The 16,072-nt window shown below is 38.7% G+C and overlaps 1 protein-coding gene across 1 annotated transcript; it reads right to left on the bottom strand.

Annotated features, from left to right (window-relative positions):
* Window positions 1-2,217: 2,217 nt before the first annotated feature.
* Window positions 2,218-3,081, bottom strand: LOC136070886 (uncharacterized). Its single transcript, XM_065781456.1, has one exon. The coding sequence runs from the start codon at window positions 3,079-3,081 to the stop codon at window positions 2,218-2,220; it is 864 nt and encodes a 287-aa protein (XP_065637528.1).
* Between the last annotated feature and the right edge of the window lie 12,991 nt (window positions 3,082-16,072).

The following is a 16,072-nucleotide window of genomic DNA, read 5'->3' on the forward strand; positions in this document are numbered from 1 at the left end:
AATTTCCCACCTCCAAAATCAGCTCCGATCGCGATCCGTTGTTGCGGTGCTCAGTGGTGCTAGTAGTTTGTTGAGCCATGAACCATTGCAGCACAAGACCAGAGAGCCACATGAGGTTCTTCACTTTATTAGGAACTGATAAGCTCCAGATAAGTTTCCAAACTCCCTGTTGCTGCTGCATCGGATTACCTAATGATGTATAAGGCCAGATTAATTTGTCCTCCTTAATCGTATGGCCTAGAGGGATACTGAGAATGTCATGCGTCTCAAAATAGAAAGCAGATCAAGCTGAAAAGCCAATGGATACCCATTCTGGCAGAAATGCTGTTAGATGAATAGTGTGTGGAAGACTAGTACTCCCACCAAGAAATGGGCTGTCAGGGAAAGTCCATGATACACTCAAATTGTTTGTTTTAGAATCATAACTGATCCTTACATCAATTCAAGATGCATTTTTCATATTTCGGCTCAAATCTGTGCTTACAGCTGACTTTATGGAGTTGATGTTGATACCAACATGTTCAATATCAGTTTCATCCCATGTATTATTATTAGGTGTCAAACTCAACAGCAACTAATTCTTTTGTGTGTATAGTGAAATCATTACATTTGCTAATAAGTGCAAGGCATCCTCCTCCAGCATCATTTGGAAGATGAGAACCATTTGGTGCAAGGAAAAATGTAAGCCCATCTTGGCCTGGTGAATTAGTTGTTGATATTTTGAATGAAAAATGAGTAGTGAAGTCTGTGGATTTAACTGTAATCGGATCGAAAAGATGCATATCTTCGAAGTATGTAGCTCGGCCCTCTGTAGTATTGTCAGTGGAGTAACTTGTTAGTGTAAGAATTCCATTTTGGATGGAGGCAGTACCATTTAACTTTAACCTGCCATCTTGTGTAAAATCAGGGAACTTGAATGATAGAGCATGATTTGAAGGAAGATGGAATAGCAAGTAACAAACAAAGAGCCAGTGATAGAAAGGAGTTCTAAGGTTGATGAGATCCATACTAGGTAGGAAATGCACTAGCAGTTTTGGTAGTATGAAAACATAGTATGAAATATGATACGTGAGACTATTTTTAAGTAGTTGCTAGCTTCATTTTATATAGGGAAAGTTATTGTCTGCTTCCTTTTTTACTTTTCAGCTTATGAATTGGTAAAGGGACTGTCCAAACTCAATATGTTTCTTCAACTTTGAACTTGTCTGAGTTCAAGTTAGATGATGCACTGTTATGCTGGAAATTGATATTTGCATAATGATAAAAGGCTTTGCAGAATAGTACGTAGGAGAAGCATTATTCATTAGTTCCATTGTATGCATTATCGACATAGAAGCTGAGGGGCCTAAAAGTAATTGAAAATAATTTTGAGTCAAAGCTGTGTCATAATTTTTAAATACAGCCTACGTAGCATACTATAGGCTTTTCCAAATGCTGAAATGAATGCTAAGTTTGTCTTAGTTTGACAATATGCTCACTAGCTATTTGGATATTACTATAAGCCGCCTCTCGAGTCTTGAGTCTTGAGTCTTAACTGGGCACTAGCTTGAAAAATAGTAGAAGCCTTTTCATAGTGTAAGATGGTCAAACCTTAACCATTTTATGGCTATTTTTTCGGGGTCAGTGTATCTGTTTTGAATTGGTTTATTTTGAAGTAGCCAAGAAGGAAAAAAACACTAATGAAAAATGAAAATGAGAGTTTTCAAAACGTTTAATTGTAAGAATGTGAATTTTCAACAACGGAGCAAGGCGAGAATGTAACTTTTGGAAATTCATGCAATTGACTGAGTCTTAGATTCTACAAAGAAAAATTCAAATGCTGCAATAAATGTATTTCTGCAATATTAATCCCCACGAATGTTATACAAGAGAAGGAAAAAGTTAAAAAGAAAAAAAAAAGAATTGTTCATTAATAAAAGTTTATAGACAATATTATTCTTTTAATTTCAAGGGCTGATTCTGTTGGCCTCATTGAACAGGAATAAAAACTATAGAAGCGAGCTGGATGAGGAAGTAATTTTCTTTTATAATCGGAGTGGAAGATGTTATTAATGAGAGAGAGAGGCTGCGAATGTCAAGAATTTAATAAAAATGGACTGACATAGCAAATAATAATTTGGGGTAATTATACTCCACTCCCTTGAAGTTTGGGGAAAGAACACTCCATCTCAAACTTTTTTTTTTTTTGAGAATGTAGACTAATATATTATTATAAAATCAGCCAGAGTCGGCAAAGAGTACATCATGGAGGTGAGGTGGGATATCCTCCACCCACACCGATAAACCTCTAACATGCCTCGCATGTTTAGCTAGGTTGTGTGCCACTTTGTTACCATCTCTACGGATATGTGTACAAGCAATACATTTACTGGAAACAAGAGTAGATTTGGCTGAATCAAGGAGGTGACCATAAGATGTCAGTGAAGGTTCTGCACTTTGAAGGGTGTTGATAACTGCTACCGAATCACCTTCAAGCATAAATTCCTGAAGGCCAAGTTCCTGTGCGAAGGTAATTGCTCTTGCGGCCGCCATGGCTTCCACTATAACTGGTGCAAACGGTAAGGGAGCTTGCTCTGACAGTGAAGCAATAGCATTCCCATGACAGTCGTGGACCACAACACCCAATCCAGCCTTGCCCAACTCCGAAAAAATGGCGCCATCAAAATTCAGTTTGACACAATTCGCCGGAGGAGGACGCCATTGGACCCGATTCTGTGGTCTCGTTACTGCTGCATTATTAATAATGGAGAGCTGACTTTGCTGGAACGTTGAAAGTGCTTGCGTTGCTTGCTGAAGGACCTGAGCTTTTGGGAAATCCACTGTGCGCACCCGAAGCTGATTTCGCCGGTACCAGATAGTCCACATCACCATCACCATGAGGTCCACGTTTTTCCTTCTTTCATGAGTCAGCTTGATCAGGTCTGTGATGCTTGATGTACCTAGTTGGCTTCGGTCTTCAAATCCTGGAGTGCTATCCCATATTTCATCAAGTGAGGAGCAGTTCCATAGTGCATGGGCAGCTGTTTCGGCCTCCACTCCGCATTGTTCACACCTGTCTTCATTAAGTATTTTCCTTCGCATTAGATTATGCTTGGCTGGAATGGCTTCTTTACAAACCCGCCACATGAAGTTCCTCACTTTATTAGGAACGTTGAGCCCCAAATGAGATTCCACACCTCATTGTTGCTGCTGTGGATTACCTGCAGAAACGAACATAGAATTTAATTTATTAAGGAACTTAGAGCCCGAGTTAACCGTGTATTTACCTGAGGGGGTGAAGGGCCAAATAATTTTGTCCTCCACTGGAGTTCGGCTTAATGGGATACTAAGGACCATAGCAGCTTCTTCAGATGAGAACAAGCCATGGACTAAATCTGTTTCCCATTTTCTTGTACATGGATTGATGAGGTCCGACACTCTACCGTCTTCAAAACCTGGAATAATATCTGAAAGGATCCGTGGATGCTCCGGAGATGGTAGCCAAGCATCATTCCAAATACTGATATCCTCTCCACACCCCACCCTCCATCTTGCACCCTTAAGTAGGACATCTCTTCCTTTCAAAATGCTATGCCAAGCGTGTGAACCCGAGCTAGAATCTTGGCACTCCATCTCAAACTTGAAAGAGAAAGGAAAAAAAACAAAAACAAAAACAAAAAAATTTTCTCTTCCTTAACATTAAATTGACTAAACTTTGTTAAATTAATATTAAAAATGTTGTGTACTAGTCATTTGCTTAAAAACAGGTTTCAAAAATTATCTTCCATTTCATAATTAAAATTCTTTAGGTTAAATTTTGAATTAAAGTGTATTTTATATATTAAATATGAATTTTCTTATTATTATTTTCTTTTCTTTTTTTTCAATTGGTTATAGTGAGAATTGTTGTTACAAGTGTTTTAGTGATTCATAAATTTTACAGTTTTGTTCTAAATTTACCGTTATTTTTTTTACTTTTTTTTTTATATAGAAGCTTTTTTTTTTTTCTTTCATTACTAACAATGGTTAAACTTGTGTAAAAAGATTCATATAGAAATTTAAAATATTTCATTACTAACGGTTGAAAAATAAACTAAAGACCATGTCATTAATACGTGGCAATATCATAAATGTTTTAGAAATTGATGGATTCTTCGACATCAATAAACAATTTAACGCCCCTCTCCTTTCTTCTCAAAATAGTAATAATAATCTATATATATATATATATATCGAAAAGTTAAAACGTAGCATTTATTATTACTACGCTCTAGTTGAGCCACATCATCGACCATGTCACCTTTTTTTTCCTTTATTTTTTAAACAATATTAATATATAAATAAATAGTGCAACTTTACACATTCGCTAACTCATTAAATATAACTCACTATGAACAATCTTACACATTCTTTAACTTATTAAATCCAACTCACCATTAATTTAGCCTTCTTCCAATTCTCAACCCTTCATTTTCCCCTTTAAAACCTTTTCGTTCTTTTAAAGTTCAAACCCTTCAATTGCCACTCTTGTAATTAACTATGTTATTTTTTGCACTATAAATTTCCAATTGCTCTCTCAACCTCTGCAAAAGTTGCCAAAGTGGCATCAGATTTGGAAAGTCCCGTTGAGGTGTGTTCTTTCCCTTCTTATTTTTTCTTTTCCCCCAACTTCGGTTTTCCATTGGATTTCTAAAGTTTGTGGATGATATGCTTTTTTGTGGGTTGCCGACAATGTGATCACTTTGGGGCTATGGGTGGCTAGGATTGGTTTGTCGGCTATGAGAAGGGTTTTCAAGAATTAGAAATCTCTACAATAACTTCTTACTTCATATTTATGTTGGACAATTTTTATTTTGTATTTATATTTTTCCCATTCAATATGTTTATCTTTGACATTTTAGTTTTCTTACATTTGACATTTGTTTAACTCTATGTAAAAAAGAAGAAGAAAAGAAAACCAAAGTTTAATGTATTTACCTCTTATAGTTTTGAAACAATAATAGAGTATATGTTGTAATTATACTCTAATTACTGCTTTCATATTTTTTGACTCAATGGTTCTTTTTTGTTGTGAGACTTTTCTCAATCGGTTTGGCTTCGAAATATATTATGTTTAGCACACTTTTTCTTATTATGTGTAGCACATAATAATTTGATTTTGCATTTCAATCGACAACAAAAAATCTACCTCAAAAGTTTGGTCACGTGAAAATAGAAAATCTTAAAACATGATTGTGGGTTTAATTCTTATTTGATTTTGATAATACTAAATGTGGAATTTGGTTCTTGCAGGGTTTAGGATCATTGACCTAGATACATGAGAGTTTGATAATGAAGGTTTTTTAAGTGGCCAGAGATATTTCTAAGGAACTTTAAGAGAAAAAAGAAATTTTTTCTTTCAAAATTTCCATTATTATATATAGTATAGATATGTATAGACATTGTTTTTGGTTTTTGATTCTTCATTGATTTCATGATTTAGTTATTAAAAAAAATTCCAAAATAATAGAACGAAAATGGATAATACTTTTAAAAATAGTTCAATTTTTATGAAGAACAAATTATTTTCAATAATTTTTAGAGAATAAATAAGATATTATAACATATTATAAAATAATTATATATTCACACGCATCGCATGAGTCTGGGACTAATAATAATAATAATAATAATAACAATAATAATAAATGGGCCTCTCCTTCTCATCCTTATTTATTTGGTTCCCTCTTACGTCTCTCCTTTTTCTCACTTCCCACATTTCTCAAACTTCATCTATATTCAATCTAATGATTCTACTCCATTGCCAGCTTCACAGATAATCGATTACTTCTTTTTATATTCTAGTTTTTATACAAACAAACTCCTCATAAAATAAAATTGAAGGCTAGCATGTTGCTGGGAATAATGTGGCCTAACGTTACATTCTGGATCCATATAGAAACAACTAAACTGCCAATGATTTTTACAAATAGCTTGACAACTTTCGAATTGAAAACATTTGTAAATTGCTCTACAAATTGCGCATTTAAAATATTTGTACAAAATTATGGGTTCCAGTTAGTTCAATTCGTAAATTATCTAGTTGTTGAATAAGAGACTTGATGTTAAATCTCTATTACACCAAAAATCAATTGATGTCTTGGTATAATAATAAAGAGTCATCATTGACACTATAGAAACTATTTTTCAAAAGAAATATTTGATTCTCAAAAAAAAAAAAAAAAAAAAAAAAAAAAAAGGGGGTACAAAATTAAAGGTCTTAAAATAATAGTCATCTTTGACCCATTACATGTGCTTCTCAATCCACTTCACCAATTTTCTCTCCTAGTGAATCAGTGATGCCATTTTTCTCTCTTTTGTATATGAGAGCCCAAAAATAACAAACCAATCAATTAATTCTCTCTTCTCTTCTGCTTTCATGTCTCTTCCAAAGCAACACCGGCCCACCACCCAAATTGTGAGAAACATTCAAAAAGAAACAACCTTACCAATATAAAATTGTAATATGACTCATGAACCTCTCTTTGATTCCTTCGAGCTGCTTCTCACCCTTAAAAGGCATTTTCTATGGACAAACCACTGCCTTAACCCAATCACCTTCATACTGTGAAGGTAAAATGTAGTCAATCCCATTATTATTAGACCCTCTCCAGAGGGTTAATGCTAGACCTAATTATAAGTGGGTTCATGGCCTCTGCAACCTAGCTTGTGGCGGGTGTGTTGTCACCAACTTATAAGTAAGCTTTTTGCTTTTTAATTTTTATTTACAGTTTTTTAAAATCTCTTTTTTTTTTCTCACATTTTCAAAGTACAAATATGTATTACTACATTTTCAGTAAAAAGCTAAATAAGTTGTTCTCAAATGAAAATTTATTAAAAAAGAGAAGATGAGTAATTTCTGGATAAGTGAGAACGAAGCACTTTGATGACATGGTTATTAGTTTGTTTTCAACCATTAGATTTATTGAAATTAATGGTCTAAAAAATGTATAAACTTTTGTTGAGTTACATCATGTGTGTAACTTAAACTCATCTTTATATATATATATATATCATTAAATTAAGATTTAAAAAGGTTTTTATAAAATTTGTGGAAGTTACTTCAAAAATTCATATTTTCCTCTCTTGGACTAAATGATCTTTGAAGTGATTTTCTCCCATATTTTTAACTTGGCCTTAAAGAAACTTGAAGTTTTGTCACTGTTTCATTGAAGATTTGTCAGTATTTCCTCTATTCTCACCGCTTTTACCTACATTAATTGTACCCTCAACTTCGATGATCCCCATTTGTTTGAAACCAGCAACAAATTTCTTCAACAGGGGAAATCGACCCCATCCCAATCTCAAATATATAGTAACCAAGTCAACGCCAATTGATATGGAAGAATTATGACGGGCGCCATGAGCTTAACCCGTCAGCTTGTGCTCTGGCTGACGAGTCAAGTTGTGACGTAAACTGAACAATAAAATGCATGCTGACTAAAACCAAGACAAAACCGACGGCTGAACGAAGTGTGAAACTGACGCTAAGCTGAAGGAAGTGCAGGCTGACGGCTTAGAAGCTGACGACTCCACGCAGACCATGACTTGGTCACCACGCATAGGTTTTAGGGAATTGCTTGTGTTCCACGCCCAGAATCAGAGTCCTATAAGGAAAGGATTCCGCAATCTACGCGCATAAGGATTCCTATAAGGAAAAGACTTCTACTCCAAGAAAGAAAGGTCCACCCTTTACTACTATAAAAGCCCCAATACCCTCATAAGTCGAGGTACGCATAATTAACCCCTCTCTAGCACTCTAGAGTTGAAAGAAGTTCTAACTTGACCTTCGGAGGGTATTTGGCCGGCACCACACCGGTGCTCTCTGTGAGGTCTTTTCTTTTTAAACCGTCAGCTTTGAGAGCTGATGGTTTTGGGTGTTTGGCCAATTTTTTAGACCGTCAGCCTGAGAGCTGAGATGACTGACTTGGTCGTCAGCTTGAGAGCTGAGTTAGACTCACGGTGAGCTTAACCCGTCAGCTTGTGCTCTGGCTGACGAGTCAAGTTGTGACGTAAACTGAACAATAAAATGCCATGCTGACTAAAACCAAGACAAAACCGACGGGCTGAACGAAGTGTGAAACTGACGCTAAGCTGAAGGAAGTGCAGGCTGACGGCTTAGAAGCTGACGACTCCACGCAGACCATGACTTGGTCACCACGCATAGGTTTTAGGGAGATTGCTTGTGTTCCACGCCCAGAATCAGAGTCCTATAAGGAAAGGATTCCGCAATCTACGCGCATAAGGATTCCTATAAGGAAAAGACTTCTACTCCAAGAAAGAAAGGTCCACCCTTTACTACTATAAAAGCCCCAATACCTCATAAGTCGAGGTACGCATAATTAACCCTCTCTAGCACTCTAGAGTTGAAAGAAGTTCTAACTTGACCTTCGGAGGGTATTTGGCCGGCACCACACCGGTGCTCTCTGTGAGGTCTTTTTCTTTTTAAACCGTCAGCTTTGAGAGCTGATGGTTTTGGTGTTTGGCCAATTTTTTAGACCGTCAGCCTGAGAGCTGAGATGACTGACTTGGTCGTCAGCTTGAGAGCTGAGTTAGACTGGCAGTCAGCTTGAGAGCTGATTGTTGGGGATTTGGTCACTTTTGGACCGTCAGCTTGAGAGCTGAGATGGTTGGGGTTTGACCCATCTTTTAATCCGTCAGCTTGAGAGCTGATGGTTGGGACGTGGTCACTTTTGGACCGTCAGCTTGAGAGCTGAGATGGTTGGGTGTTTGACCCATCTTGTAATCCGTCAGCTTGAGAGCTGATGGTTGGGGACTTGGTCACTTTGGACCGTCAGTTTTTTATCCCATCCACTGTGGATGGACCGTCAGTTTTTGGATCTCATCCACTTCGTGGGATGGTCAATTTGTCGATCTTTAATATCCCCTTTATTTGCAAGTAGAAACATCAGTAGTTCTAAGTAAATTCCTCTTATTACCATGCATCTATATAAAAAGTAATTCGAAAACAAAATCTACCCATTTTGGGTTTATTGTAGCAAATACTTAAGTAGGAAAAGAAAAACTGCCCTCTGGCTTATTGTAGCAAATATTTGAGAATGTAGTCCGTAGTCCTGGCGTCACTCCAAAAAAGCAATTTTTGTTTTATGTGAGCGCCGCCCCTACTGGTAGTATTTCCGTAGGTGTTCAGCATTCCATGGGTGTGGTAGTTTCCGTCCGTCCAAGGTCTCTAGATGGTAGGTTCCCTTCCTCTGCCATGCCGTGACTCGGTAAGGTCCTTCCCAATTAGGCCGAGCTTCCTTGAGTGGGTCCCTTGCTCGCCCATCACCTTTCTTAGAACGAGTCCCCTACCTGGAAGTCTCTGTATCTGACCCGGGAGTTGTAATGCTTGCCATGCGATCCTGGTACCGTGCAAGCCTTTGTTCTGCTGCCATCCTAACTTCGTCCACCAAGTCAAGTTGCAAACGTATGGCCTCGTCATTCTTTTTCGTCGTGGTTGTGCACCCTGTAGCTTGTAAGGCCGACTTCAGCTGGGATGACTGCTTCGTTTCCGTACGTTAGTCGGAATGGTGTCTCTCCTGTTGGTGTCCTTGCTGTTGTTCTGTAGGCCCATAGTATGCTCGGCAACTCTTCCGCCCATATGCCCTTTGCCCCCTCAAGCCGGGTCTTGAGGATTTTTAGCAAGGACCGGTTTGTAACTTCGACCTGCCCGTTGCTTGGGTGGGCGGGAGAGGAGTAGTGGTTCCGTATCCCCAACTGTGAGCAGAAGTCTCTGAAGGAGTCGTTGTCGAATTGCTTCCCGTTGTCCGAGACTAAGATTCTTGGAATGCCAAACCTTGCATATGATGCATCGCCAGACGAAGCTCCGTACGTTTTTTTCTGTGATGGTGGCCAATGCTTCAGCTTCTACCACTTGGTGAAGTAGTCAATACCGACAACTAGAAACTTCAGTTGTCGTATTGCCGTGGGAATGGTCCATGATGTCCAACCCCATTGAGCGAACGGCCACGGTGCCGTCATTGGGTTAATTTTCGGGTGGCTGCCTGATGATGTGAAACCTTTGGCATTTGTCGCAAGCCTTCACATAAGCTTCGCATCCTTTTGCATTGTCGGCCAAAAGTACCCAGCTCCACTAACTTGTGTACTAGCGACCTTGAACCTGAGTGGTTTCCACAAATTCCTTCGTGTACTTCTCTCATGACGTAATCTGCTCTTCGGACCTAAGCATCGTAGGTAGGGGCGAGAAACCCCTTTTGTATAAGAACGTCTCTATCAGGACGAACCTTGCCGCTTGAACCTTCAGTTTCCTTGCTGCCCCTTATCACTCGGTAGTATGCCGTTTTTTAGGAAGGAGGTTAACGGCGTGGTCCAATCGTGCTGGGGATCGAGCTCCTGTATGTCGACCGTACTGATGAGTGGAGAGAGCTGCGTGAAGGAGAGTGTACTACTAATGGCGACCATGTGTTCGGCGAGGCGGCTTTGGCCAAGCGGTCGGCTTGCTCGTTTTCATTCGGGGGATCTGCGTAATTCTAACTTCCAGCTCGCTCATTCTCCTCCTTGCTTGCTCTAGATACTTCTTCATTCTTTCGCCTTTGCATTCGTATTCCCCGCTTATCTGGTTAACTATGACTTGGGAGTCACAGTAAATGATTACTTTCTCGGCTCCTGCTGCTTTTGCAAGGTCGAGCCCAGCTATCAGAGCTTCATACTCTGCCTCGTTGTTGGTAGTGGGGAATGCGAGGCGGACCATGCACTCTACCATGTCTCCTTCGGGTGACTGTAGTACGATGCCAGCTCCGCGGCCTGTCTGTTGGAGGATCCGTCCACATGCATGCTCCACTGCGGGGATTCCTCTGCCCCCTTTATCTTCGCAGTTTGTGAATTCGGCTATGAAATCTGCCACAGCCTGTCCCTTGATAGCAGTGCGCGGGCGATATTGGATGTCGAACTCGCTCAGTTCTACTGCCCATAGTGTCAGGCGTCCGGCAGCGTCCGGGCTACCCATTGCTCGTCGTAACGGCCTGTTGGTTAAGACAATAATTGTGTGAGCTTGAAAGTACGGCTTCAGTTTTGCGCCGCTGTAACTAGCGCGAAAGCAAGCTTCTCCATGGGTGGATATCTTTCTTCAGCCCCGTGCAACGCCCGGCTAATGTAGTATACGGGCTTTGTATTTTCCCTTCTTCTCTGATCAAGGCGGCGCTGACTGCGGCCGAAGAGACAGCAAGATATAGGAATAGTTCTTCTCCTGGTTGTGAGGGACTCAACAATGGTGGGGAAGAAAGGTAAGCTTTTAATTCTTCAAACGCTCGCTGGCATTCGTCGGTCCACTCGAAAGACCTTTTTAACGTGCGGAAGAATGGTAAGCACTTGTCTGTTGCTCTGGAGACGAACCTGTTCAGCGCCGCTATCTTGCCGTTGAGGCTTTGCACCTCTTTTACATTTTTAGGTGGTGCCATCTCCATTATAGCCTGGATCTTGTCGGGTTGGCCTCGATGCCTCTCTGGGATACATTGAATCCTAGAATTTTCCTGCCGTTACCCAAAAGGCACATTTTCCGGATTAAGCTTCATATTGTAGGAGGAAGGGTGTCGATGTTTCCCTGGGTCTTCTAAATGATCTTCTTCCTCCGACTTTTGACCAACATGTCGTCGACATATACCTGGACATTCCTCTATCTGCTGTGGAACATCTTGTTCATAAGCCTTTGGTAAGTTGCTCCTGCGTTTTTTAAAACAAACGGCATTACCTTGTAGCAGAACAGGCCTNATTCCGGCGTACTGTTTTAGGGCTGGTTTTGAGATTCTTAAAAAAAAAAATATATATATTATTATATATATGCATATGTAACTAGATATTATTACTATTATATAGAGTAATGAATTTTATTTTATTTTAAAAAAAATATTAAATAAAGTGGGATTAAAAAAATATTTATTTATAATTTTTCTACAAATAATACAATAAATATAGTGTATAAACTTTCACCTTAAAAAAATTCAGAGAAGTGGATAAAAAAAATTATGTAAATATTTTTAATTTTTTACCTGTGGCATTGTTGTAAATAACTAAGTATCTATGAATAGTTTTTTAAGTAGGAAATTTCCTAGAAGTTTCCTTGCCATTTCCATTAGCCCACGCATATTTTTCCACTTACCAATCCTCTTCGTCTAATGACTCTGATCTCCTCCTTTCTTTTCCTTCACAATCTTTTTTTTTTTTTTTTTAATTCATCCTTAAGTCTTAACTCTTCCTCACACAAACAAAGGTTGGAGCTCAACACGCCCAATAGTTAATGTCAACAACAGAGAAGTATGGTGGCTCAAAGCAACAAGGATGAAGTTGAAGGAGATACAGTGGCTTTGAGTTTAGAAACATTCCAAAGCTTTTTTATTCAAAGTCTCACACTCCCTCTTTTTCTCTCTGGAAGTGACGGAGACATAAGCTTGAAGAAGTGAGTTTTAATGGCAGCACTTGAGCTTTGTCCATGAATTGAATTTTTTTTTTCTTCTTCCTCTTCTTCGATCTCTGTGAACTGTGAAGTGTGAAGCAAACCCAAAACACATACCGGCCAAATCTTTAGTTTTGGCCGGTATTTGCCGAAACACACCGAAATGATTGAAATGGCCTGGAATTGGTCGGATTTTAACCCGAGGTGGAACAAAGGGTATTCTGGTTCTGAATTATATATCGGTACAAGAAATTTCGTCCGTTCCGGCCGGAACGGAACGGAATTAACAACAATGTTTTAGACCGTCTCCTTTTCGTAGTGTAAGTGTATAACCTCATTACGTCCCATCCAGAATAAGCCCATCTCCTTTTTTTTTTTTTAAATCATTTTCCATCTACCTTTTACAAACTACTCTCCCTCTCCACCGTTCAAGGGAAAAATTTTGGTTCCAAGTAAATGCTTTGATTTATCTTTTCCAAATCATTAGGTGAAGATTTATAAGATTATCTATGTGTATTATTTAAACGAATCACATGACTTATTAAAAAATTCATGAGACTAAAATTATATATGGATAGTTTATTTAGTTGTCACATAATAGATTGGAGTAAAATAACTCCAAACATGTTTGCAGCCAAACTTTTTCCATAGATAGATCTAGCTTTATTGCTAAGAAAACAATAAAATAGGACCCAAAAAAAAAAAGCAATAAAATCTTAGATTTTAATTAGGATAAGGTTTGGCAATAAACTTGGTTGTAACCTAAGGCTATTACTCTACTCAATATCTTTTTAGTGAATGTGAATTTTGACAAATCCATAATTGGATTATATTTTCTTCTTTTATCCTTTATTCTTGCAAAATTTCCAAAAGATAAAATAAAAAATCAATAACTATACCATTAATCAAATATTTAAATTTCAAGTTTTTATAGTCTAAATTATGTATAAAAAATAAGTTTATGGATCTAATAGTAAATAACAACTGATTTATACGAATTTGAAATGTGTTAAAAACATTAAAAAAAAAAAAACATGCAATTCAACAGTTAGATTTTTAAAATATGTAACTGTGGGGGAAAAGGGCCCAAAATTTCATATATTGGGCCTTGGGCCTTATTTGAAGGCACTATTACGTCCGAGGAGAGACAAATAGAGTGGAGAAATTCTAATTTAAAATTTGACGCGTAAGAAATAAACAAAGGGTGGTCTGAGTAGTAACCTACCTGATAGGTCACAATCTGAATGACCCCTTGTGATTAACCCTAATTAATTAATTTAGCCAAGTAATTAATTAATCAATTAATCATGCAATTTTATGGAAGCACAAACAAATCACCAACAACTAAATATGCAGCGGAAAATAAATAACACGGTGATTTGTTTACGAATGGGGAAAACCCTAATGGCAAAAACCCCACCGGGTGATTTTCAGGTCACCACTCCCGAAACTCTACTATTATCAAATCAAGCGGTTACAAGTAAAGGAATCCCAAGTACCTTACCAACCTACAGTTGAACCCTTACCCCAATACCCAATTGGACTTGATCTGTAGTGACAGTTCCCTCCTTTGATGCACGGCTCCCAAGTATGTGACTAACCAATGCGCGGATCCAAGTACGCGACTTCAGAACACCAACTGAGGAAGAATGGTTGGCTGCAAAGTTCTTCAATTCATCCTTTATGATGAATAACAGGAAGATGCTTGGTTACAAAACCCTATGGTGCAAATACACAGCAACTTCTTGATGGAAGATGAACTAGGTCAAGAACCTTGTCTGTTGAGCACAATTTGCATAAACAGAGATTGCTCAATGATAATACAACTTGTGTCACCCAAAACGGCTCTTAAAATAATCCTTTTATATGTTTAGGGTTAGAAGAAAAGAAAGCCCAAAAACATATTCACGGATCCCAAGAAAATCAGATTGGAATTCTGACTTTTTAATTCTCGACAGATAGCAGGTGTCGAGGTAGCTATCGAGAGGTGTCGAGATTTAAAAATTCTGCACTTCAACTTGCTTTCTCTTGGACAGACTTGATGACTTCAACACTTGACCTTGAAACATTGTTTCTTGAAGTATTAAAAACACCTAGAACTACCCAATTACAAGCAGAGTGCGTTTTGTCAAAGGATTAGCCAATTTACATAACTAAGTGACATATGTTCTTAAACAAGTTAAAACATATATGTCCTAACAATCTCCCCCTTTGGCAATCCGTGACAAAACCACAACAAACAAATGAGCATATGAGAGAAGTCATAAATCACTCAACTCATATTCACTTGTTGAATACAATAAAATCTATCCTAACACAAACTCTTGAAAAACTTTGCAAGAAGAGAGCTTATGATAAGTAGACTTTGACAACCTGTATTTCTGAAACACTTTAAACAAAACTCATCAAGGCATCTTGTGTGAAACAGAAATAAATAGATTGCATACAAGTATAAAGAACATGTGTATAAAGATAGAAAAGAAACAACACATGAAGAGAGAGGTGAAAGAAACATACATCAACATATATAAGAGATAAGATAAGTACAATGTATGTAAAAATGGTCAAAGGACCTCATATACAAGACCAATGTATCTAAGAGATAAGAAAAAAATACATATAGCCTCACTACATCCCTCAAAAATATGACAACACTCCCCCTATCAAAAATGTCCTATACTAACTCTCCCCCTAAGATGACTACTCTCATAGCCCAAAACTACTCCCCCTTTTTGTCACGAGTGACAAAGGGTAGAGTGTCATGTAGACATCTCATCGGCAGAGCTAGCATCCCCATCATCATCATCATCATCATCCTCATCATCCTCAGAATCTGACGCTGCTGGAGTAGATGGTGAAGGAGTAGCCTCTGGAGCAAATCCACCCATGATCGCCTGCCGTCGTGCAATACGACCCACACGAACATTCACCTGATACAACTCAGCAGAGAGTGTATCAAGACGAGTGTCCATGCGCTGCAGCTGCGCCATAATATCACCAAGGGATACATCGCTCGAAGAGGAAGAAGGAGCAGATGTAGATGGAGCGGATCTGGATGGCGCCGAACGGGAGGGAGGAGTGGCACCTGGCTGTCTCGACCTGAACTGCGCCTCACTACGTTTTACGGTAGCGGCATCTATGGCAGATATGTGTGTGAAGTGGTCGGACACAGGAAAGGGAACAGAAAAATGGCGTAGAATCCGCGTGATAGCAGAAGGAAAGATGAGCTTATCACGGGACGCCGAATCAAGATAGACCTCTATGATAGATCGGATGAAGTGAGAAGGGAAGTCTATGGTAAGATGCTCAAGCAAAGAAAGCAAAAATCGAGCACGAGGCTCTGTGATAGAGTTATAGTGAGAAAGAGGATGGAGAACAAAAGTCATCACCATGTTAATGAATCTAGGACCTTTAGCAAAAGGCCTACATGATGTGAACTGATGCTCACCCCAATCAGCAGGGCGCTCACAAAAAGCAGAGATGAGCTCATCTTTGGACACAGTCCTCAGACGCTCACAAGAGGGGTAATCTGGAAACTCTATCCTAGGTACTCTAAGCACATCCGCAACAAGTTGCGGTGTGACAGGAATGCGCATACCTCGAACGCGAGTAACAAAATGAGGTACTGAAAGATCAATCCCGTGC

The sequence above is a fragment of the Quercus suber genome, unplaced genomic scaffold (genome assembly GCF_002906115.3).
Source record: "Quercus suber isolate HL8 unplaced genomic scaffold, Cork oak 2.0 scaffold_267, whole genome shotgun sequence".
NCBI classification, from domain to species: Eukaryota; Viridiplantae; Streptophyta; class Magnoliopsida; order Fagales; family Fagaceae; genus Quercus; species Quercus suber.